This window comes from Lonchura striata, chromosome 1, assembly GCF_046129695.1.
Source record: "Lonchura striata isolate bLonStr1 chromosome 1, bLonStr1.mat, whole genome shotgun sequence".
Taxonomy (NCBI): domain Eukaryota; kingdom Metazoa; phylum Chordata; class Aves; order Passeriformes; family Estrildidae; genus Lonchura; species Lonchura striata.
In genome coordinates this window covers 72,093,106-72,120,133 of record NC_134603.1, presented here as the reverse complement: position 1 = coordinate 72,120,133, position 27,028 = coordinate 72,093,106, and the positions used below count along the sequence as shown (strand labels likewise).

Below are 27,028 nucleotides of genomic sequence, written 5' to 3'. Positions count from 1 at the left end.
CAGTATTCAAGAAAATAGCCAACTACTCTTAAATACAGATAGCTTGTTAAATTACATGAGGAAATTTGAGCAAAAGTGTTGTACTAAATGAGTTTAACATGAAAGAAAATTTATTAGCTAAAAACAAGCTTTAATTAGCATTAAATGTGTGTAGTATTAAAGAGCTGGAGGAACTGTCAGGAAAAGTATGCTTTCTGTTAATTGGTTTGCTTTGCCTAACCACTTAGGCTCCAACAAAATATGTTTAAATTCTATCACTATGTTTACACTTACTTTGTCTCCCAGTATGTAAACAGAGGTCATGATGAATTTGTAGAAAATATTTTTATTTCCCATTTATTGTGGTACATTTCTGTTCTGCACAGAATATTAGAATTGTTTGTCCCATTCACCTGGCATCTGAATAAAAATACCACCCAATATTGGAAACCAGGGAGGCTGTTGAGGGCAGTTGTCCTTCAGCTTGTATTTGTGCCATTTACAGCAGGGATACCTTTGTGATAGGCATTTATTGGAGTCACGCTGAAGATGTCCTCATTTGTCACTGGTTAGAAAAAGACACATAACAGTTAAGGCCATGTGGATATAGAAAAAGACTTGCTTTTCATGTGACTTTCAGAATAATAAGAAGATGGCTTTATGAGAAGTTCTTTATGACTAAATGCACCATGAAAATTGACAGCATTAAAATTCAAAACCTTAATCTCAAGGACTTTTAGAATCTAGTTTTTCTTAAATACCTACTCACCTTTTAAAAATGTTAATTACAATGTCTGATCATGTAAACTTGGGACACATCATTTAGATTTTCTTCTGGTAAGGTTATTATTATCAGTCAGACATCCCACCAAAGGAAGCTGGTTTAGGTTAAATTTATCTAGTGAAAAGGTCTGTGCAGAACTTAAACCCTACATTGAAGATCTAAATTCTAAATCCAGAGCATAATAATTCCTCAAAAATAGTGACTTGTCTTGAAGGAACTATTCATGTGTTCAGATTATTCATGAGCATATGTACTTTGCAGTGCGATCTTTCAGCGGGGCTTAATTTATTTCTATACAATTGGCAAAAGCATTTTTCAGATTAATATGTCACCCTCTTAGAAAAAGGATGAATTAATTTAAGATAAACCCCCTTCTGTAACATGAAGCTAAAGTATCATTATAGAGAAGGCATTGTCTAGAGTCCATTTTTATAGTAACTGTGAAAATGCAAGTACCTGAATAATAAGTGATTGACTGATTGATTGGTTTATGGCAGTGGGCGTCCCCAAGCTTCAGTGTGACTGATGACAGAGGATTTTCACCAACCCACAACGCTGGGTCATGGCACACTCAGCATACTCTCTCCCAGAGCCAAGAAACCAGAATCTATTCCCCAACTCAGGTATTCTGGCTGTCAGCTGGCCAGTCTTGAATTGTTGTTTCATGCATACTGAGATTTGTACCCAAAGAAGTTCTTCAGGAGAGCTTTGAATCAAAATTAACAAAGTCTAAATGGAGAATGTGTTCTTAAGTTGCACAGTTTAATTCACTGAACCCTGCAGGTTCTAGATGGAAAGTGCCTCACTTCACTTAGAGAGAGCAGAACTCTGCACACCTTCCTTGCACATACTCTCCTGAGGACAGCACATAGCAGTGAGAGGGACAAGTGCATTGTATCCAGTTCCCTTACAATCCTTCCATTATTTCTCTGATCTCTTTCCCAATTGTCTCAACCTTTCAAAGGGGAAGAAGTTTGCCAATAAGCACTATGTCGTAACAGCATTTTAAATTTGTCAAGCACATTGCTTTGTTTTCTGGCACAACAGCATCTCTTAAGAAAAAAATGCAATGGCTGGACATTTCAATAAGAGGACCCCAGGTAAACTGGCATATTTATAGAAAAGTCAGTATGTCCAGGAGTCAATTAAATTCTTAAAATGCTAATTTTCAAAATCTCTATTAAGAGTGATAATTTACATTTCCTTCATGCAGAATTTTAGGTGATAAGAATTAGCAAGACTGTCTCTTTTTTTTTTTTTTTTTAATTAGAGGCAGTCTTTATTTTGAGGTACTAAAATTCCATTTACTTAACCAAGTAAATTCCATTTACTTAACCAAGTGTATTCTTTTTTTTCCTTTTAATATTTTTTCCATAATAAAATATTATTTTGTGGCATTATGACAAAACCATAATGTCTTCTACATACACACAACATCCTAGTAAGCCCATGGAGTGACTGTGTTTATGTCTGTGCATTATGCGTGTGTATATATGTCTGTATATTATCTCTGATAAAATATTTAGAGGAAATTGGAATGTACATGTTTTTCCTGGCCCCACAGAACATAGTAACTATGCTATTTCTTTCATCTTTTTGGTTTTTTGCACTATGTTTGCCTGGAAAAGAAAAGACATCAGAGAAGACCTCATTTAAATACTCCAGACATAAATACCTTTCAAGGTTAGGGTAAATCCTTTTCATCTTTAGCTAACAGGAATATAGTTAAAACACCCAGCATTTCATCATCTGAGATATTACATTACTTTCTTTTGTTATTTAGGAACTAGGCAAAGTCGTAATTTGACTTTAAGTAAAGGAAATGTGGAAATTTTTTGCTAAAGTAAAATACTCTCAAGCCTTCTTAATGCATCATCTGATTAATTTTAGTAGAAAGAGATTCTATAACAAATATAGCAAAATAGTTATCATCTACAAATGTATACTTTCATTTTTTCTTTCTTAAGGAACATGTGATTTGCCTTTAGTTGAGCATTTTAAATGCAGTCTTGTGAAATACTGAATCCTGAAATTGTCATTGGATTCATTACTAGAGAAAAAGTTGGCATTACTGATTTGTGTGTGTTGTGTGCATTCTTAATTCTGCATTTTATGCTGAATATTACTTTCCAGTGTTTATGTCAGATAGGTGTGTCTATCCCAATGCACGCAAAAGTACAAAGAATTTCATCATTAAAGCAAAGACATATTTTGTATTCTGCAGCAAATAACAGGTAGTTGCTGCAGAGCAAAGAATGATATTATCATCTTTTCACATTATTTCTTAGAGACACGAGAACCTCTTCAGTGAGCAATGTTATGATAATCTGGAACTTCATTTTTACCTTGATGTTAGTTTTTCAACCTAATTTTCCCTAGGCAGCTTCACCATATAAACTCACCATTTAAATTACTTCCTCTTTTGATTGCATAAACCTTCCCAGGGATTTTTTTTAAAAAAAAAACATTCAAACCTTTGACAAGAAAATTTTAACAATTCTGGCTTTTTGATGGCCAATTGCCTGCTTGAATAGCACCCTATTTGTCTATACAATAGGAATTTACATATCATGAGAAAAATTATGAATCCTAAAGGGGATATTGTGCAAATAAATTGAACTGGCATATAGAAGCAAACTGTTTGGCTTATGCAGAAGTAGTCAGGAGTATTCACAAAGGAAAAAAGATGTAAAAACCACTCCTGAATTTTTAAAAATAGAGAGAGAAAAATCTCATAAGTTGTCAAAACACATATTGTTTTCACCTAGCTGCATTACCATTTGAAATCTTTCAGCTACATTTTTAAGAAGAACAATTTTTAAAAAGACCAAAATATTACAGAATGTTAAGTGAAACTGAATGTTACTTTGATTTCCTTTTAGTGCCCATAATTATCATTTTACTTGTGTCGTCAAGTGAATATGTTCTGATTTCCTTGGCTTTTTCATCATCTCAAGTAATTTTTTTTGTACTCCTTCTAATTTTCAGTTTATTACAAATCTCAAACAATACTAGAAAGATAGCAAGTGATTGCTATTATAAAAATATGCTTTGCATGGCCTAAAGAGGGTAGAAAATACTTTACAGTGCAAAATGTTCATGTTCTTACCTATATCTCAATGGCAACACATGGAGCAGTATCAAATCACATGTTTCAACATCAGTTGTTGGAAGGAGATGTTCTCAAATGTTTTATCCTTATGATTTCCAAAATATACTATATATTATAAGCTATTTTAATAATTTTGCATTTAGCATAGTCAAAATATTTGTGATGCCCTCAACAAAGATTTTTTACTATGCAGTATCACCTACCATTCCATTAGTTATGTTTCAATATTTATATTTCTCTCTAAAACAGTTTCCATGTCTATGATGATATTGAAAATATTAATAGCAATCTAAGATAGTCTGGGCTGAACTGAAAATTAAATACCAATTGTCATTTTTCATTAAGACTGACCTGCCCTTACTTGTACTATTTCAGTAATGAATGACATCTTTAAAACAGTCATGTAAGTCATGTATGATAACTGAGCAGAATTAGAGAAAAACTAAAGGTGGATTTTTTGGGGGTTTTTTGGGGGGCTTTTTGGTGGTTTTTTGGGTGGTTTTTTTTTTTTTTTTTTTTGGTTGGTTGGTTGGTTGGGGTTTTTTGGGGTGTTTTTGTTTTGGTTTTTGTTTTTTTTCAAATACTTGTGTGTCTGTTGGACAATGTATCTGTGTGTTTGGTGTTAAATACCACTATGTATATGTGCACACAAACAGGCTGTGTTGATGTAAAACTTGAACACAACCACAGAGCAGATTTGGAGGGCACTGTCTTTAAGTAGGATGCCCACAATACCCGTAGGTTGGATACTGTGTAAAGATTCTTCACCCAGAGAGTGGTTAGGCACTGGAACAGGCTCACTAAGGAAGTGATCACAGCACCAGCCTGCCAGAGCTCAAGAAGGGTTTGGACAATGCTCTCAGGCACTTGGTGTGACTTTTGGGGTAGTCCTGTGCAAGAGTTGGACTTGATGATTCTGATAGGTCCCTTCTAAATCAAGAGATTCTGTCTGTGATTCTATGTCCAAAGAAAGAGACTTTGGGAATGCGTAAAGAAATAAGCCCTAATGGTTTTAGGTGTGTGCTTAGAAAGTATCTACAGCTATGGTTGACTCTTGCTTTTTCCCTGAGGGTGCTAAGGGCATGATAGTACTTCCTTCTAGCATTGAGCATTATAGCAAGCAAGAATTCAACAACCAAATGAAGTAGTAATTCTTCCACATAATCACTAAGGAGTGCATGGAAGCTGACACCATTCTCATCCAAAATCTACTACATTCAAGAGGTGCTAAACAAATGAGAAAAGAAAGAAAGTTTATCCAAATAATTCTCTAGGATGCACCATATATTTGTGACACTAAAGCATCCTCAGCATTGATGCTGGGTCTCATAGTAAACTCTAGCTGATTCATAAGGTGTTGTTCACTTATAAACTCAAGTCCACTCTAAGGTTGCTAAGTACAGATTTAGAAGAGAGAAATTTAATCTCATACTTGTGTAGAGTCTGTCCCCAAAGTACTCCTCCCTTTGAACTTCTCTGAAGAAAAGAAAATTTAAAATGCAGCCCAGGAGTCAGTATCTTTAACTTAAAGCCCTCTTTCTAAAGGGAATTGTATAACTGAAGTTTCTGAAATATCCTTAGGGTAGAGTTATGAGGAGGCATCCAGAATCCAGAAGGTTATGCATAGGTCACATCTACAGATGTTTTTTCAAAAGTATGGCACCTCAGAATAAAATTGGATTTTAATATTAGAATAGAATATAGAGACCTAAGAAAATTAACTACATATGTTTTGGTACTGTGAACATTTTTAGTCATTTTAAATAATGTATTAAACATTTTAAAATAAATATAAACATTAATTAATGGCAAATAATACTTACCTGGATTCATATGTACAATACTGAAAAAAATCCAGACGTTGTTCTAAAGACTTTCAAAGGTGTTTTAAAGATACATGCAAAGAGAAACTATTTTTAATTGATGTCAATATTTTTCTCCAAAATTCATAAAAGTAATATTATTTCTACCATTCTGAACAAAATGTCATATTTAATTAACTTGTATGCTTAATATTTGCATATCAGGCACAGATCAACGTAGATGTGCAGTTAAGAGTGTGGGTGAGGAACTCAGTTCCTCTCAGCAGACTTGAACAGGATTGCTGGATGGTGTTGGATGGCTGCTTACAGTTTTGCAAATAAGTCAAATCAGCAGAACTCTTACTTGCAGTAATAGCACACTCATGGAGCACAGAGGGGAGGGAAGTCAATTAATTCCTGTGTCTATCACAGCATATTTCTGTCTCAGAGGTAAATAGTTGAGCTGGGATAGTCAATGTATAACAGCTGGTGTCTTTGCTGATGCTGGCTGTGTAGCCATACTTGCACTATCACCATCCTCGTTCTTCTGGGTTGTACAAGGAGGTCAAAAATGTGTGCTCAGTATGGCCAGTACATGTTCATTCAATCAAAGGTCAATGAAATATTAAGTTGCTGCATCAGTATCCTACTTTCAGGTCTTTGATGTTCCACATGATCTAATAACGGGTGGGGAAAATATACTAGGAAGTCCTTCTCATTTCTTCCTTCTTCTCGTCCTAAAACTGCTAACAGAATTCAAAAATGCTAACAGAATTCAAAAATGCCCTAAATATGTCTGCAATTTCAGACTTTAAAAAAGAAAGAAATCTTATATTTTGAAAGGAGTCTCTGTTGTAGTATATGTGCTTTGTTCTGAGTGTTTTACTCCCTTACTTGCTGATACAGTTGTCTTTTGTTGTGATGAAAGAACTGTAGCTACTTCTTCCTGCAAAAAAGTAAAAATGAGAAGTTTCCCTGGAAGTTTCTGATTTGTTTTATTACTTTTAATTGAACAGAGTACTTTTAGATAAAGTTGAGGATCATCTAAATTGAGAGTTGTAATCTTTGGTCAAATCATGTGTTTCTCTTTGAGTTAACAATACTTACTTTGTGAATCAGAAACTGTTAAAGGTGTATCACTAAAAAACAATGTGCATTTCGCATTATTAATGTCCATGTGTGGTGGTGAGCTACATGTTCAAAGCAGGATATCCTTAAACTCTTCCATGTTTTACACTCACAGGTATAATAGAAGAGTTGTATGTGGTTGATTTTGTGGTTTAATGCATGAAAAGTAAGAGGTGTTGATTTGTTTCTAGCCTTTGGAAGGACAGTAGATTTAAGAAACTGACCCTAAACACATAGTAGTACTTGTCTCTCTCCCGAAATTTTGTGGCCAAGAGCCAGAATTTGCATTTCTAGATCATATAAAACTTAAGATAAGTGGAATTGCATTACTGGACTGAAAATTACAATACAAATCAAAAATCATTGTACTCATTTTTTTGTACATACAAGATACAAGCAAGAATAGTTCTTTTATGATTCTAACTGTTTAAATTATCGCTTATAGACATTATTCAGGAGAAAATAGAAGAACAGAAATTGTAGCTGAAGGGCCAAGTACTGCCTTAATTTCCTCTAATGTATATTAAAACAATTTTTTTTCTGCATAAGAGGCAAAATGATGCTTTGAGAAATGAATTTATTTCCTTTTATTGCAGTGCTTTGAAAGGTTTCTTCTTTGGCTGCATATAACCTTAACAAAATGAATAACAAACTCTGCCATATCCGAAGTCTTGTCCTTCATGCTTTGCCTCACATACAATTCTCTTTTCTTGCAGCTATTTTATTCATCAGATTAGGTCTTGTCATCTTTGCAATTCACACAACAGGAAATCAATAATTAATTATGGATAGGTAAAGCAATGCCTCACTGATTGCCCAAAACATCCAAGACTTGCACTTTATCAAACCACCAGGGATAATTCCTTGCTGTTTCTCACTTGAATAGATTTGGCAAGTAATTAGCACTTATCTCTCCCTCATCGTGTATCTCTTCATAGCTAAAATCAAGAGTTGAGGTGTAAAATTAAAGTGCAAGATCTGTGATTAGAAGATGATAAAAATGCACATCAAAAAGTACATTTGAATAAAAAGTCATCAAGGCTATCAGTGTTATTTTGAAAGAAAAAAATGGATGATAATCTCAGAATAATATAGTACCCCTTGTACTGCAATGGAAGAGAAAAACAGGGAGAGAAAATATTTTAGATTATTTTGAGGTGGAATGCTGACAGTGGGAGAATAATACCATTGCTTTCAGAGAAGCCAAGATGGAGGCTAGGAGGTATGTATCTCATTTTGAAAAAAATTAGTTTAACCACCGATTCTGAAAATGTCACTTCAAAGAGCCTACAGAAAACTTAATAATCCTCAGCCAGTGCCAGACAGTTTTGCTGCAGTTAATGATTGTCTGACTAGGAGCCCTTTTTTAAGCCTCCTGCTGCCCTAAATACGTATTTCAATATCTATTTGTCTTTTGGCTTCTTAAGCAATTGAACTTCTGCTGGGTCTGGGATGCAGAAACGGTCACTTGTAAGTAAAAGCCATTTGTACACTGCAATTCAGAGGAAGAAGATGAGAAGCGCTGAGGTTGAGCCCACTGCAGTGGACAGGAGATGGAAGCACTGTGTGTGTTACACAGCTGCACCAGCTGTGGAGCGACACGGCAGCCCCAGCATCTGGCACTGGGATAGGGGACTGAGGGTGCCTGGGAGAGCTGGCTGCTCCTGTGGAGCTCTGCCACCTGCCCAGCCCAGTCCTTCCCTGCCTGGCCTTGCTGCAGCTGTGCTTTGCCTTGGCTCAAGCAATGGCACTGCTTCCATGGGGTGCTCAGCAGTCTCCATCCTCTCCCCCCAGTTAGGTCTGTGCAGAGGGGGATGGAGTGGCCTTCCTCAGGGGCTCACAGCAGGGTGGTACTCTCAGCATGACCTTTAACCAGCAAACAACTGGCTTCATCATCATCATGAAAAGGCATGGGAAGCAAGCTGTGCTTTCCTTTAAGCATTTTGTGTAATTTCTCATCCCGTCACCAACTCCTGCTCTTTTATCCAAATTAATGTAATAATGTAAAGCCCTGAAACTTGATGAATTTCTCTACAAAAAATAATCTTCTGGCTTCTGTAAGTTGTGGAAATAAGACTATAAGCACAAATAATAAAATCCTCAAATTAAGGATTTTAGTGATCTCATCAAATTAAGATGAGATTCAGTGATGCATGTATTCACTTTGAGTCTGTTGACTTTGGGTGCATGGCTCATAACTGTTTGAGAAAGGAGGGGAAACATGACACTTGGAGTCCGTAGCCATTCTGAAGCCATTGACATTACTCCAGAATTAAGGATTTAAACCAAACAGATGTGTAAACTGGAAGAACACCAGGATCTTCCAAGATCAGTCTGTTCTCTTGAACAATATATCTTGATTTACCTCTTTGGAAGGAAAAGATAAAATCCTACTAGTAAAAATACTCATTAGAATTGTTGGGCAACTGATGGCAGTAAAATAATGTGTATAAGTAATACATTGTAAATCACATCAAGGCCTAGGAATTCATTTCTCGTTTTGAGTTTTTCTGGAAACAACACAAACAAATACAGAAAGAACAATACTTTAAGGAGTCATTTACTATTAATAGGATTTGACAGTGTAAATTAAATTTGAATTTGTAAATTCAAAAAAAACATTTAAAAATACCTTTGGATTTAAATTAGATAGTCAATCTAAAACTAGTTAGTTTGTTTTTCAGGAGTTTCTAGAGTTTTTGAAGCTGTAAGAATTTAGTTGAAATCTCTCTGCCGAAGTAAATACTTTTCAAGTTTAAAGGCAGGGGCTTTTTGAGAGAACGGTTGTCTCGCCATCTCTTCCTCAGCAGCTCACATTTCCTTCTCACCCCCTCCACTAACACACAGGTCCTGTTGGTGGGGACTACTTTTGCTTCCTCCCTTACTGCCACGGGGCTGACTTTGTATCTTTTTTGAGAAATATTGGGAAATGTATTTATTATTTCTCTTTTATTAAAACAAAATAATATGATCCCGGGTTGTAAACCATAATAATAAGTAAGGGTGGTTGTTGGTGATCGTAAAAAACACATTATTTTGGAAATCCTATGTGAGAGGTCGATGAGATATTTACATGGATCACCCCAGCCTTGTGACCGTTTCAGATGTCTCACCACAGTCCAGTCGTACATGTTATTTTCATATGGCAATGTATGTAGATTATTTGATCCAGTTGTAATTTCTGCTTTTTTCTTGTCACATTTGAGTTGTGACAGCAAATTCCCACTGAAGAATTGCCCAGACCTATGTAAGTCTGATAAGCCTTGATTTAATTCACATCAGATTTATCTTTTGCTGTAGACGGCATCACACTGGTGCACACCAGTCAGGATGTTTCATTTAACCTGACAGTGGTGCTTTGGCTTGTGAAGGAAGCACCACCAGCAGCTCAGAGCAGTGTCTGGCTGAGTTTCAAAGCGAGTAGACCCTACTTACATACTTACAGGCACTTTGCCTTGCTGCTGTGTCACCTACTTCTAACACCAGAGTGAGTCTAGTTACTGATCCCTGCAAAAGGTTGTCTATCAAAACTTTACATTTCTACAGCTTATAACTACTACAAGAACAGTTACTACTTCAAGTAATATCCTGGAACCAGTAAAAAGTGTCTTATGTATAAGGAAGTAGGATGACAAAGCAAGTCTGGTCCTGTGTGCTTTGAATTGTCTATAAAATGTTTATTAAATTAGGTTCAGAGAGGATCAGACCTGAAGCAAGAAGTAACATGCTGGCAAGGTTTTAAATTTAAGGAAGGCAAGGCACAACATCATCTATAGCTTTTCAGGCTTTAGCTCTTTTTTTATTGGATTTTTTGCATCATTTTCATTTTTTCTCTCTAGTTGGAATTTTCCATTTACAGGAAGTTGCTCTTCTCTGCTCCTGGCAACGTTCAAACACCTGTGGCTAGGAGTCAGAGCAGACTGTGCTCTTCAGCATTGAAAGATATTGAGCCATCACACAGCCATCATATATTGTACAGTTTATCTAGAGCACTCAGTGCTTTTCAAGTCAGTGTCTTCTTATAGAATCAGCATAATCAGTCAGAGAATAGGACTTGTTTTCACTTTTGCTGCATGGCTGTTAGCACATGGACTCTTGTGGGATTTCTTTCTGAGTGGATGCTGTGAGGTATCCAGGTTAGGCACCATACCATTCCTGACTCCTGGACGTTCCTTGGCCACCTCACTCCTCTATTGTCAGTCAAGTCTTCAGGCAGGAGCTCTGGTTCCCTGTTGGGTCAATGTGTTGTCAGTTCCCGTCAGGACATAATTCAGTCTTCACAATGTTGCTGTACTACAAGAGAGAAAATGGTGTGTCTGATATCATCCACCTCCACAAATCTTCTCCTCAAATCAAAGACTCCCCTACCAGTGACTTCTGAAAATTTGAAATTCTTACAAACACAATAGAAATCTGATTCCCATTTCGTCCTTACATTTTAAAAACAAAGAGAATATCAAGGAAATAAAAGGAAATAAATATCAAGGAAACAAATTATATTTTCATGAGATGTATGCAACAGGTGTTTGGTGCAATAAGATTAGTCACCCTGACAAAATAATTATTTTCACATAGGCCTGATGAAAATGATTTATTTTCAAAATTACTAAGAATTGAGCAGGGAGATAATGAATCTGTTCACCCCTTAAGCCCAGTAAAAAGTGTTCAGAGAGACTACAATATCACTTCCATTTTCTATAGCGATCATCCAATTCCCATCCCAATTTTAATCCTGCAGCTTGTCCAAAAGGATGATGTCAGAAACACATTACTTAAATCAAACTTTAACATTTGGAATTTATGAAGTATAATGGATATATTCAGTATAGTCAAAATGTAAACAAATGCCCAGGAGAAGATGTGTTGAAAGGATGTATAATAGTAATTCTGTGCTCTGGTTGTTCTCTGTCCTCCCATAGTGTGCAGTTACCACCTATTAATTTTTAAAATACATTTAACATTACATTTAACAAATAGATCCATTCTGTAACAGAATTGCATTGAATTGCTTTCCAATTTGTCAAATCCTTTTGTCTTGCTCTTCCTTTTGTAGATCACATTTGTGGCTAGTAAATTGGTTTCTTAAATTCAGCCTCACATACTTGGGTCTTAAGTTAGCTTTCTTCTCTGCAGGACACTGATGTATACTGTACCTTTAAGTACCCAAGTCAATTTAATTAAATTTCATTACAGGCAATAGACCTGAAACAAACTAATGAAAGCAGCCATCATGTCAGATGATATTTATCTAGCCATTAAATTGAAAATACCCCCTTTAGGCTCTTAAAAATTAGTTGCAATATTTAATACTAAGAGCTTTTAGAATTGTTAATGGGTATAGTTTTAACAAATTTGTTACAAACTGTCTACCTTTACAAGGAAAGTAGTTTGTTCCTTGCAGCAGAAGGGAGCTAAAGATAAGTAACTTGAAAGTAGTATTAGGATTTTGAAATACTGTGAGGTCTGGGACCTGCCCATAGTCTGTTGAAAAACACTGTGAAAGTTGTCATACAGTGATAGGAGTATGCCTTGTTTAGTTAAAGGCAATGCCAAGTCAGTACTAAACTTGTCTTAGGGTTTGGTCTTTGCCTCACTTGTCTTATTGAACCGTTTTGGCTTGCCAACTTGAGAGTTTTTAGCAGAGTTTTTATTTAAAGACCTCATTATACGCACGATTGTTACCAGAGAGAAAAATGAAAATTTGCAGGGAAGAGGAGAAAACCTCCACTGCAAAAAAGATTGCTAGTGCCCCAGAGAAGCTCTCCTTGCTGCTCAGGCAGCTCGCAGTGCTTGTCTGAGGAAGCAATGTTGACAAATACCTGTCGATGTCCTGCACAGCCGAACTGGTGCCGTGTGCCATTCCTGCAGAGTCTGTGGGATGGTGCAGGTCTCAAGGACTGTTGACTGTTTTCATCTACTTCCCATCAGAACCAGGCTGCAGGTATTAATGTATACAATACCCGTGGAATAGGCAACAGGAAGAAATGGGAAGACTCTTGTCACTTTCTTCTGAACAATATGCCAGCATTTTACTTGAGGGAAACAAGAATGCAAAAGGAGAGTATACAAACATTATACCCTGCTCTATGAAAGCATGGTTAATGTCTCTTCTTTTGCAGGCAGAGAGTAATGAATAGTGCATCCTTTTTCTCTTTGTCAGATCTAAAGTCTGCCCTCTTCATAGCTTCCCCTTCTTCTGTCTGGTTAAAAGAAAATTTATTTTTAAGAGAAATAAATTCTACTGTAGAAAACTACAACAGCAGGAGATATAGCCACCTTTCTTGTAAAAAATCCTTAACTCCAGAGAAGGAGAAAGAAGAACCATTTTTCTTCATCAGAATAAAGGCATGGGCTGCTTATATGTTTGCTCCTTCAGTTTCATAAGAGAGAAATGAATTCACAAGTTACTGCCAACCAGAGACAAAAACTTAAGCCTGTATGTGTTACTTGTAGTCTTGGATAAGATTATTGGACTTAAGCTATTCATAATAGCTCTAACTATAAACTATTGTGTCTTCTTCAAAATACATGTATTTTATATATATGTACATATAATGTATAGTAATTTCCAATTTGATTAAGAAGTTAGGGCTTCACAGATTTTTTTTCTTCCATTATCATGAACCCTCCCTCTAGCTTGGAGGATGTGGTTTGTGTAGAAACTTCTGTTTGGAGACAGGATATAGATTGGAAATGTTGTATCTAGAAAATTTTGGTTTAAGGAAGTGGTCAAAGATCAATTTTTTTTTTTCAAGTTACTCCTACTATTTTTTATTAATTAACAAGATTTCTCCCTTATATTTTCTTATATGACTGTGATTAAATATGAGGTGCAGTTCAGTGAAGTGTCCTAAGCATGAGCGATAGAGGACCAACAGTCACTGCTGACTCCAGGGAAATCCTGACTGTACTGTAAAAGCCATAGCCCAGACCTCATTTTTGCCTTTGAAATTGCAGCTGAGATACACCCCTGTTTGTACAAATGCATTACATGAGGAATACAGTCATTCAGCACCCATAGCTAGGTGTCACCTCTGGCTGTCCTAATTTGTTTATAAAATTTCCCTCTGCAAGAAGTGTATCTTCTGTCTCCTGCTGTGTCACAGTGTTGCTGAGTTCTCTTTTCTAAGAGTCTTGTGGAAAGGGGATTTTCAACCCATCTTCTCTTCTGAGAGCCAGGTGCCCATGGTTTTTATGGATAAAATGAAGTCAGACAGATACCTTGAGCAAAGGCATTTTGCTGGATGTGTGGGATTCATTGCTGGATGTGTGGAATAGCTGAGTTAGGGGATGAGAATAGTCTTTACTACCCCAACCATGAATTATTCTTCTGTGAGCAAAAGGAAAATGCCAACTGGTTTTTGGTAATGTTTTATTGTGTTTAATTTTTTTTCATTGCAAAACTTTTGTTTAGCACCTTGCCTGGTGCTTGACTCGATTTTCACTGAGCCCAAGAGAAAGTGGGTATTTTTAAAACTGTGTAAGACTGGGAAATCTCAGTGTTACTGATTTAGATTTAACATTAAGCACTGATAAAGACAATTGCACTCTTTCAATACTGAAGACATTTTAAATGTTGTCATCTAATAAGAACACTATAAGAAGTCAGTTTATGCTCTCATGACAGTTTCAGATTATATGTAATACATTTCTAAAAATGCAAACTACATTATTTTGGATTATTGCATTACGTTGTGTTCAAGAAATAAACCATGAATTATTTAAACTTTCCTTTTTTATTTTTGAACTAGCTGTTTCTAGTATTTGTATTGTTTTCTTGCATTTTTTTAATACGTCACCATGAACATAGTTTTAAATAGAAGGAATAGAATTTCATTCTATATGCCTTGAAGAAAACTGGAACAAGGAAAATGCATTGATTCTTTTTCTCTCCTGTGTGAGCAAAAGGGCGGTTCGTATAACTAAGCTGAATAGATGTGCAATCTGATCATCCTGGAACTTCCCAATCTACTTACTCCAAAACCTCCCTATAAAATGGAAAATATTTCAAGCCAGAATGCTGTTTGCAATGTGAAAATAGAGGCTTGGAAAAAAAGGCAGAGCTCTTAAACAAACAGCCTAAAACAGTGATAGTCATTTGAGTTTTTCTGAGATGTGTTATTTTATACAACTTGCTACATTTATTTTTAATCTTGCTGTGTCAGTACAGTCAGCACATCCTATCCTGTACCACTAACTGTATTTACCATGCAGTGTCAGGAAGAAGACAGCAGTCTGCTGGTGTATCCGTAGTGAAAACACCAGAGAAAAATACTCTGCTTAAAGCAGGGAACCATGTGGCGTTTTCACTGACCGTTGTCTCGATTCTTGGTGTTGCAGGATGGATGGTCACAGTATCACTTCGTAGCCTCATCTTCAACAATAGAAAGGGATCGGCAAAGACCGTACTCCTCCTCCCGCACACCCTCCATCTCTCCTGTGCGCATGTCTCCGAACAACCGCTCAGGTAAGGCCCGGTCAAAGTAAAGCCAGAAGTAAAAATCCCATCAACGCCATTTCCCCTGACGTCTGGATTTGTTGCTCACTCTGGTGGAAGGGCACGAAGCGTATTCTTTACTGTCACCAAATTACCTGTTCAAAATAGGATTTTATTTTTTTTTCATTAGCACCTGGTAAAGTTTTACAGAAGAAAGATTATTCTGTAACATTTTGTCATAAATTCTCCCAAAATATTTTCTTGATGGGGATTGCCTGTCTAGATCTCAGAGCAATGGCATCCATTGGTAGTATTAGGAAATTCTGTTGCTCACTTTGTTAGTCATGAAAGGCACTATGTGGTTTATAACCATTTTGCACACTTAGCAGAAGTTTAAAAACCCATATTACATTTTTTGTCAGCTTTTATTTTGGGTATGTGTGTATACATATGTATATGTAATTTCACAGATTTGTCTACACATCTCCCTAACATTGATAGCATATTTACACCAGCTATTATCAATTCTATATAATCTGCACAATAAACTAATGTAAGTATCTCAACAAATGCCATAGTGCAAATTAATTTTTCTATCTAGAAATCGGGTAATCATTCCCTCACTTTAAGGTAAAACATACCTTCATTAGATAAAGCCATTCCCAGTGAAAAATTTTCAAGATAAACAGAGTCCACTGTCAGTCTTTCAGTGGCCTTTCTGCTGCTTGTTCAATCAAATGCTGTCATTCCATAGGTACACCAAGAGTTTAGTATTAAAATTGCCAAATTTATTATTACCATTATGCCATAGTTTGTTTTTTAAGAAAATTATTTTGTTAATTATCTAGAAGCTGCATCTTAGTCCTGCAGAACAACAACTGAGGAGATGCGAAAATGTAGCCATAAGTACAGTGAAAGCTGCTATTCTGTTTTTTAAATCTGCCATTACTCAAGTCCATAAAGGGCTCTTGTTCCTTTTTTCTTCTCTAAAATCTCATCTTGACTGTAAATGCAAGGTACTTGAAATGTCTGGCCCTGAGATCCTAGTTCGGTCTCTTGCCAGAACCATCCTCTCACTTCTGTTACTCTGAATTTTGGATGAAATTTTACTGCCATCCTCAGTTATTGTAAGACTGGAAAAGCACAAATAATAGTGGTTGTTTCTGAAGGAAGAAGAGCTCATATCATTACATACCAGTCAGCTCAAAGTCAGTCTAGAAAATTGCTGGAACAAATAATCAGAACCTGAACAGCTCAAAGGTAGTAGGAACATAAGATATTACTTAATTCTAGGACTCTATTTCTATATAATAACATATGTTGCTGTATATCTGGTAGTCTTCATATAAAATGCAAGCATTGATTCAACACCAATTGCTCTTATTAAATCCATCTGAATTCCTGCTACAAGAATTTGCAGAATGAAAAGTCAGTAAGTACAATATACTATGATCAGTAAGAGTCTTTCAGACAACATTTTTATGGAAAAGCCTAAGACTAGCTATCCAGCAGTTCAGAAAACACCCTGTGTGGTAAACAAAAGACTTACTGAAAACCATTCACAAGAAAAGGGTATTGTTTATATCTGTGCTTAGAGCCTTACTTGGGTCCAGTACTCTTCAGTAGTTTTAGTAATGACCCAGATAATATGCAAAAGTTATCTATTACCTTTGTGGGTGACATAAACCTGGAAGAAACTCATGTTCTTTGATGGGCATTATTGAAATTCAAAGTGATCCTGAGAAACTGGAGATAATGTTCAAAGGAAAAAAAATAACCAATCCTTTAAAAATAAGTTATAAGGAGAATGTCTGACTAGGTGATATTTCCTAATTTCTAAAGTTATTTAGAAATTATCTGGGGATTTTTGTCAGTTGCACACATGAATTGGAAGGTGGAAAAATTAGGATATGAAAACATACTGAATGAACTGTAATTGTTTAACTCAAGTAAAAGAGATATGAGATGGAGACACTGGTAAGAGGTATGCACCAAGTCTTCAAGCATATAACAGCCAGCTGTAAAGAGGTATGGTGTGAACTTTTTCTGCTTTCACAGTAGATGAATGGAAATAATGAGCAGCAAGGAGTCAGACATTTCCTAGCAGTGAGGAAAAAAATCACTGGAACACTGTTCAGAGCAGTTACATGAGCTCTGTCATTAGAGATCTTATGTTCCAGATTAAAAGCTGTCAAGAATGATCTTGGTATACTGGATCCTACCTTGGGGTAAAGAGTTGAACTAAATGAACTCACACCATTCCATCCATCCCTAGGACTGGGTGATAACAGGCTTTTCTGTTTCCTTTAAGAATTAGAGCAGAAAAACATTACATCAATTTTCAGTCTAATATCAACCAAAGTCTTCATCTTTGCTTCCAGTAAAAATTCACAAAGGGGCTGCTTCTGCATTTTAATTCTTCCCAGAAAGTAGTTTTCCTCTCATGGGAAGAACAAGGGAATTCCCACAGGGAACACAGAGAGAAAATTTTATCTGTATCAATCAATTTTGTTCAAAGCATCAGAGTGTTTATAACCATTACCAGAGTACATGAAACAAAATGTGTCTTTCTGATACCAGCTTTTTCAAGGTTTGCATTCTGGCCTGCTCCCTGTTAGAATCAAGCTGCCATTAGCTGATTTGGTAGTTTGACATCATGTTTCTTTATATCTACCAGATTATCAGCTTTAGATTTACATCACTATTGGCAAACAGTTTAAAAACAATCTCCAATTCTAATGGCTTCATAAGAAAGAACATCTGTCATGCATTTGCTCTGTAAATTCAGAGGCCAGGGCCAGCAAAACCAATTGAAGCAGAATTCAACATCACTTGTGCTTCCCTATTCCATAGTTGAGTGCTAGTACTTCACTGTTGCTCAACTAAAAGATAACATACATAATTTAGAGATGATGGAAGATATGCCTCAAGGTCAAGCTTCACAGTGTTTTACTTTTTTTTTTTCTTTTCCTTGTTCTTGAACAAAGGCATTGTAACTGGGTTTGAGCTTCTTTTTACATATCAAATACATGGGTGGTGGCAGGGAAGTGAATGGGGGTAAGCACCAGCACTTTAGTAATGTTTGTACCACTGTGCCCTTACGTGGCTCTGGGGAGCTCTGCCACTCACCCCGTGCTCCTCCTGCCCTCCACAAGAGGGAAAGTGCACTTTATTTACCAACACGTAAATATATTGTGGTTAGTTTACTTGAAAGCCATTATTTTTTTCCTTTGCTTTTTTCCTTTTCCGAAGCATTGCAAGATCTGAGGTTTCATGATCAGTGCCAGTTATCACCTCCACATTCTCCAGTGTGTGAGACCCGAGTATAAAGCCCAGTTCTCTTTTTTGTTACCTGTACTTTCTTCCTTTTAGCTGTTCCATGAGTGTAGGGGATGAAGGATTTAGTTTTAATAAAAATAGCTTAAAGTAGCAGTTGTTGCTTTAATGGCAGTTATTCACAGATATAGATATTTAAAGACAGAGGAATTATTTGAGTTACCTTTAATTGTTAGGCATTCTTTGATATATGTTTTCTAGGGGAAAAAAAGGCTTTCTTTTCTCCCCTTTTCCATTCAAATAATTTAATTTGTTTGTTTATTTTCAAGAGAAAAGGGAAGAAAACAATTTTATAAGGGTTTTTCCTATACAGTTGAAAGTTAACAGTCTTTTCAATGGAAATACAGTAACTATTTTGAGGAAAAAATGGAAGTGCCCATACTAGAAAGTTTTGACAAGTTAAAGAAACTGAAAAGCAAAAGGAGAAAAAAAAATATTGTTGTATTTTTTTTTCCTAATAGCGATCATCTTAGATGTTGGATGTAAGTAAAAAAAAAATTAACATTCAGAAGTAAAATTATGTTTGCAGTTGATTGTCCAATGAATACATTTGCCTTGCCCTTCAAATAACCACATCTCTTCTTTTCCTCCATAATATGCTAGGGTTTCTTCAGTCAGCTTCCTGTTAGAAAACTAACAGATACAAACTTTACTGAAATGCTTACTCAAGAGTTAAACACTACATTCAGTCCTATATGTTTAAAAAAAGAAAAAATCCGTTTTTGTTATCTAGCAAGTGCCCCAGCCTCACCCCGGGAAATGATCAGCTTAAAAGAAAGAAAAACAGACTATGAATCAACTGGAACTAATGCCACTTACCATGGAGGTAAGGGAGAACACACTTCTAGGAAAGACACCATGACAGGTGAGATTTTGCTTGCTTAGCTTATATAAAAACCAGCTGTGATAGAACACAGATTTTATAGGATTGTCTGGGCTTGCTGCACTGTGGAAGAGTCAACTGCTTTGGTTAATTCCCAAGTTTTAGCCACCTTGAGGAATACAACTGAAGATATATTTAAATGAATACAAGACTGTGTGAAAATGGTTTGTGAACAGCATGGTTCTTCACAGAAGAAAGGTTCTAAATTAAATTTTGCATGTCTTTTTCAATTTTATGTTTATTTTCATTTCAGAAGGAAGCTGGTTGATCACTTTGAATTAACTGGTCTATTTGAGCATGTGCAATGCTCCCTAAGATCTCTCTTTTGCAGGGAATGTTCTCCAGGATGAGTTGCCTTATTTTGTATGTCAGTATTCACTGGAAATTTGTAGCTCTTTGTAAAGTTTATCTATGTTACTTTTGTAGAGGGACTAATTTAAATGCAGTAATTTTCTGTGTATGTTGTAGCATTTGTTGCAGGTTTCTCTGAAGGCCTCTCTTCCCCAGTGAGCTTATTAATCTCATAGCATTTCAGTAATTAGGAAATTTTGAGTGCTTTTCCCAGTGCTATACCTCTTCCTGAATTCTCTTGCAAAATACATGTTGGTCTCCATCACCATTGTACAGGCAGATATAATCATTATTGAACTTTTTGTCACTTCTATACAGTACCAAGCATCACAGCCTTCTCTTCTCCTAATGCTGCCTCAGGGGAGGCAAAAAATCACAGTGAGGTCTGAATGCCTGTTACCTTCTCCCATGCCTTCTGTAGAAGTCTTGCTCAGAGGCAGAATGAGTTGCTCACCAGGAACACAGTGACTCAGCATCAGTCCATCCATAAGATCCATCTTTCAAGTCTGTATTCAGGATATGAAGATACTCACACTCTATCTACTATATGTGATTGTGTAATCAAAACCTAAAGAGCTGCCTTAGAACTTGTGTGAAAATGCAATATAGAATGTTAATTTGCCTGAAGGTGAAAATCTGAAGAGAAGAATGACAGTCAAGAGCACTTGGAATCCACAGAAATTAGTAGTTTCCTGAATGACTTCTGTGGGGTACTACGGGAAAATGCAGAAGATTCAGTCAAGGTACTGCATTTTATGTGTCTGTAATGTTTTGAGTGTTTCAGTCACTACACAAGCTAATTTTCTGTAAGAGTTCAGTGGCCCTTACTTGGCTGATTGTGAAGGACAGCACCATTTGTTAACCATTTTGTCAGGGATCCATAAAGGGGGGTGAATCTCAGGAATAAGAGCATCAGGCTGAAAAGGAAAAAGCAGAAACAGTAGTATTTTGTTCTAACTGTATATGTAAATTCAGATTAGCAAATTTTATCATAAAGTTCACCAAAATACAGTGTCTCCATGCTGAAAATTTGGGTTTCCTTGCATATAGTCTTGTCTTGTGCTTGTCCGCACATTAAAAAGATGGGCTTTTCTGTTTCCACACCCCTTTTCATTTTATTTTTTTACTGTGGTGTTTTTCTTCTCTGATTCCTACTTCCCTTATTTCCTTTCTCTCACAGTAAAATTTTCAGATTGTGAGGTTTGTACTGCCTCAGCAACCTTTACTCTACTTCGGTTTTTCCATTGTGTTTTCCTCTAATATTGTCTTGTATTTTGACTGTTTCTGTCAATTATTTGGGTGGGCTTTTAGTAAAGAAACTTGAAACTCCTAGCATCATGCTTAGCTATCAATAGTCTGTCAAGCTCCTGAGCTCAGTGAGGGGGAAAAAATTCAAACAAATTAAAATCAAAAAGTGTAATATTTCACAGTCTTACATGACCAGTGTACAAATAAATATGGAATTAACAGGTAACTTTCTGTCTTTCAGATCACCAAATCTCTGAGCTCAAATTAAGCACCATTGTAAGAAAAAAAGAAAATGACAGAAGGAGTCTTGCTCATCAACATTCAATATAGAATTTGTGTAACATAATTGTAGCTTATTAAATAATAAATATTTTATTTTAAAAAACATATAAAGTCAGTATTTGTGATTTTGCGAGACATTTTGACTTTGTTTGAATGGCCTAATATAAGTTCATGTAGCAAGTTTCTTGCGATGCCTGCGTTTCATTTTGTGTATCAGACAGTGCATTGTAGCCGATACATCCACATGGATGGGACTTAGATGAAGGTTTTCTCAGGTCCCACCTGGCACACACATATTTTGATCTGCTCTTCTACTTTTGTGCCGAGCTGATGTATTACACAGAGCTTTCTTTGGCTTACAGATTTTACACAGAGTTTAGAGCCTCAGCTGTAGTCCTCATTTATCCATGACTGTCTCCATGCTCTTCTCCAAAGCTCTTCTCAGTTTGTAGTAAAAAAATTTTATGACCTTTGGGCTGGGACTGAAATGAAGGTTTTTTGATGGATTTTTGAAGTAGGAATGTTGGCTTCATGCTATCCTGAGGATTTGTCAGGAAACCTCTGGGGAAAATGGAGAATCTATGAAGTAAACAGTTTGGCTGAAGATGATAACTTACATTGATTTCATGAGGATAGATAAAAAAGGAGGCACAGTATCAAAGTTTTCATTGCCCTCTTCACAGGTTTATGATGCCTTTAATATGTACTGTCCTTTTTCTCCTCTCTGTAGAAAATAATAACCAATTATAAAATTTTGTCACCTAAAGTATATTTTTAAGACAAAAACTATTATATTCCATTTAGGAAAACGGGAACTGTAAGTGCACAAGATAATGTTATTTATGGCATGGTGTTTTCCTTCAGAACAGGGAAGATAAGATTCCTCTGTACCATCATGGGCCTCTTTCTTTTTTTTCTCTTTCTTTTACTTTTTTTGGTTCCCTCACTGAACTAATATGTACATCATAGTCAACATACTGTGTCTTCTCTTCCAACAGAAGAAAAAATTTCAGATTAATTTATTTTTCATTTGGTTGTGGAGAATAATCAAGCATACTTTTGTTATTTAAAATTACCGGCAAGTCCATGCATATTTGGAACACAAAAAAAACTACCATCAGGTGTTAAAGGTGCTCAGGTTTTTATTATTATTATTATTATTATTATTATTATTATTATTATTATTATTATTATTATTACTATTATTATTACTATTATTATTATTATTATTATTACTTTCAGAAACAATAATGCTCTGTAATCTTTTCTCGTGCCCTCAACCTCATTTTTCACTGTGCAGGAAGGTGGCAGTTGTAGTGACAGGTAATGGTCTCTGTTATCTAAGATTTGTGAGGTATAGAAGCATTTTCCTTTACTGTGTTGAACTAAATTATTTTAAATGGAGACCTGCTGCTAATAGTCTGCTATCTGAAAAGCAGATTGTGTGATACCAGATGAGGATGAATACCTGTCCAGCTGAGCTGTGCTTTCTTACTATCAGTTTGTGTTCCTGTTTGTTATTCCAAAGTGTCTGTAAATGTGTTCAGAATAAGCACTTCCAAAATCTGAAAGCCGAATGTTAAACCATTAATCAAGTGACTGGGATATATGAGGATGAATTTGGTCAATGACATCTTTGTTACGTAAACCACTGAATAACATAATTTTCAGTTTTTGTCATCATTAAAGAAAACTGCTATAGGGAACTATGTGACTTTTTTTTTTTTTTTTTAACCAGTATCACCTAGAAGACTGAACAGAAGGGAGAAAGAAAGGTGCTTTTCTGTAGTGTCCTGTATGGAATTGAACCATAAAGTACTGCAGGTTGATCATAGTATTAATTTTAGAATACTCACAGTTTTTCCTACCAGAAAGTGCCTCTTCAGTATTATCATATAGTGATGTTTAGAGACTGCTTAAAATACACACATAAACACACACACTGATTGCTCCTCTGTAAATTTAATTTTCATCTAGTTGTCACATCTCTGTGAAGAAATGCAGCTGCAGAAATATCTGTTTCTTACTCCTTTCATCCCTTTCCCTTCTCTTGCTATTTTTATTTTTAAAAATATTTCATTTATTTATCTTTCTGATTGTTTTACAGTTTTATTATTATCATTAATATACAATTAGAACAATTAGATATTAACCACACAATATCTGTCCATTCATCTAGCTCATTCTCTCCTTTCTTGTATATTTGTCCTCTACTTTTGGACAGCAAGAGTCAACTGCTCACTGAAACATGGCAGAGTGGGAATGGAGTTCCCAGGGATTCCATCTGCATGTTCAGAAGCAGGTACTGAAGCAGGGCTGCATTCACTGCTAGCAGCTACATTGCTTGACTTACATTTCTTCCAGAATCAGAATTACCTCAACATCCAAGCTAGCCTTAGCCAAGATTTCTTATTCTTGAACTCCTGGCATTTATTTTCAAGCATTTTATGTCTCATTGTTTTTATTGCTTTAAGAAAATATTACTAAGGGTTTGAGGTTTTTTGTTTTTTTTTTCATTTTAAACTTTTGAATTTGTATCCCCATCACTGCAGTGAAATCAGCAACACAGGATTTGCAACTATTTTCATAAGCTGAAACTATCCATTTTCCATTGCGGAATGCATGATGCAAGAGACCGTAAAATTGCAGTCTGGTATGTGACATATGTGAGCACATCAGTGCAAATGTTGCAGTAGTGCACTGGACAGCTACACACCAACCCTGAACTATTTCTAAGTTCATAATAGTCATGGCTAATAGCAGCACATATGTACCATATCTTTTTATATATCAATATGGAAAGGTCATGACCTCCCTCCTAATGTCTAATTGCCTGAAGGAACAACATACAAATTTGTTGTACAAATATACATACAAATGTCTAGTTTGTTATTTTTCATGAGATTCTTCATAACACCCTCAGATTACAGTTGCACCTTGTACCAGTCTTTTGCTCTTGACATCGAACAACAACGAACAGCATTGACCTGTCTGAACTCAGTACTTGTATGCATGAAACTTCAAACCCACTTAGCTTGGCACATATATTCATAAAAGCAAAATGGTTACAAGAAGTTCTTCCTCCATCTATGACAGTCCGATACATTGAATGCCACTTTAATATTTTTTTCAAAAACTAGGACTTTACAAAATGGATATCAAAACACTTGAGTATCTTTAGATCTTGAGAAGAGGAATTTATGTTAACGAAACTTCTTCTGGCATTTTGTGGGACAAGAAAGGAAATCAGAAAAACAGCATTAAAAAGATGATATCTCACCTGTACTGCTGAGAGTCATGTTGTCATGAGATGCACCATAAAGAGCAATGTTGATGCAAACTTCTCTAATACTAGAGACTCTTGAGGAGGGGTATTTTCAAACACTACAACAGAGGCTGCAGCTGGAATATAAAGAAGCCCCTTGAAATAACAGTCAAGTCTCAAAAGTCATTTAAGCGACAAAATGTAACCAGAACAGTGAGAACCTCTGCAGATCAACTCTTTGGCATTAATGTTGACAACCAAAGAAAACTACTCAAGCACTACTTTCCATCATTTCACCTATCTTTTACAGCCTTTAGGCATACAGGTAGAATTCTACCACTGGAGGAGCCCAACCAGCATCACTAGAGTTTATATTCTTGCCACCTTAAAAAAATGGTTCATGCTGCACTTGGAGACTTCCAGGGCTCTTCTCCATTTCGTACACAGGACTCTGCACTTGCTGAGTTATTGCATCCAGCTCTTCAAGGAACAAGAGGCGTTTCACCCCTACCAGTTAATGGTTATGAAATGAAAAATCTCTTTTGTCAGTTGTTAGAGGTCATCAAGCCACCATGTAACCCCTGGCTTTATCCTGCTTTCACAAACATAGTTCAGATATTTAAGAAAAAACATCTGGGATCTGTAAAGTAGCAACATGGAGCAGTGCATCAAACTGACAAAAATAATAGCCTCAGCATGGAACCCATGGCAGATGTGATGACCAGAATTGACGATTCCAATCAGCTTTGGCTGAAGGCCATGCCATTCCTTTCTCCAGAAAGGTTGCAATGGTGAGAAGAAAGGTAGAGGAAATTTCACGTACAGATTCCCGTGCTTGCACATTGCCAAAGGAAGAAAGAGTGCTTACATCTTTGGTAACATGATTCTTCCTAGTGATATGCCTAGCACGGATCCCCTACCCAGCTTTCAGCTCTGATGTTCAGCACTTGCCATCACAAAGTTTTGTGCTGTGAAAGTATTAAAGGCCACTCTTGGTGCCTCCAGGTTTTATGCCATTTCACAGAGACCTGAGAGTAGTCATGAGCCACATGTTTCAGTTCCATTCGTGACTCTGACTCACAGCTACTCAATTTTTATTTTCCAGCCTGTTCTTTTATAGCGAGAGTCATCATAGCAGCATTCAGTCATTGGTTAATGTCTGGAAAGTTAATAATGCATGAAAAGAGTTCAGCAGCCACACAAAATGCTACCTTCATAGTCTTTCAAATATGAGACATAACTACAGTTTTTCAAGTCCTACCAGCAAACTAAGCTTCAGCTACATTGCCAAAACAGACAGATCAGTGGAGTCATTTTTGTAAGGAAAATCCTTTGCTTTTCATTTGGGGTTTTTTGAGATGAGGGTAGAAATACATTTTTGCAAGACTGTATATTATCCTCCTTCTCTTTAGAAATACTTCCAGTTTCAAACTTGTAGTTCAGTTTTGTCTGTGCATTTGAGTAGTAAGACATCTGAGAAGAAAGTGACAGCAGTGACGGCAGTCATGTATTTGACACTATCTTGGCCAGACCTCTCCAGTATAACTACATACTACTTTTTGCATAACTTGTTAGTCACTTACATTTAATCACCTTATGCTTGAATAATTTCATGAGAAAGCAAAATGACTGTAGGATTAATACTCCACATTGTCCAACTAAAGTGAAAGAACTGAAATGTTTTTTAATCTCAATATTTACAGTTACTGTTTGTTGCACATGTTACATAAGCCCATCTATAACCTGAAATTTATTATTAAATGCTAGCTTTATATGAAATTATTTTGTTGATGCATATAAGAAGTGCACAAGATTGTTATGAACATGACATGGAGCCTGTTGCATAAATGAATACCAAAGACATGTATTTGCACCAAAGCAAAGATGATGACCATTCAGTGGAAGGAAAAGTCTGCAGGTGTTTCTAAAGACTTTGGTGTGTGGGAAACAGGTTTTGTATTATGTATTTAATGATGTATTTAATACCACTTTGAGGCCAAAGAGGTATGTTTGGTGAATCTGCTTTTTCTCTCTCTGCAGCTCAGAACACTGGAATCTCAACTTTGTACAGGAATTCATATGGTGCGCCTGCTGAAGATATCAAACATAACCAGGTAAGTACAGAGGCTAAAATGTTACTGTTCCAGATGGCCAAAGACTGGTGCAATATTGTATATGGAAATGGAAAAAAATCACCAGAAATTTAAAAACATGACAAATAAACTGATTGCTTCATGTAGAATTTTACTCTTGTGTCCAAATCAAACATCTGTGTTTGAATACAGGAAATGAAGTGAGGTACTGAAGATCAGTTACTCCTCTATAACAGTTCTAGAAATAGAAACTAGAAACTGGAGTAGTTACACTCCTTTGTGCAGTTGTAATATCAGGCTGAAACTTGTAACATCACCTGTAGGACTA

At 36.1% G+C, this 27,028-nt stretch overlaps 1 protein-coding gene across 7 annotated transcripts in view; it reads left to right on the top strand.

The window, feature by feature from the left end:
• CTNND2 (catenin delta 2) overlaps nt 1–27,028 on the top strand; it is a 641,711-nt gene that overhangs the window by 612,398 nt on the left and 2,285 nt on the right. For 6 of the 7 annotated variants that reach the window (XM_031503970.2, XM_031503965.2, XM_077785258.1 and 3 more), the window contains 3 exons: nt 15,146–15,272; nt 19,312–19,443; nt 26,648–26,721. In XM_031503970.2, the coding sequence (XP_031359830.2) occupies nt 15,146–15,272; nt 19,312–19,443; nt 26,648–26,721 (333 nt within the window). The remainder of the gene's footprint in view (nt 1–15,145; nt 15,273–19,311; nt 19,444–26,647; nt 26,722–27,028) is intronic. The other variant, XM_031503967.2, reaches the window with a different exon arrangement.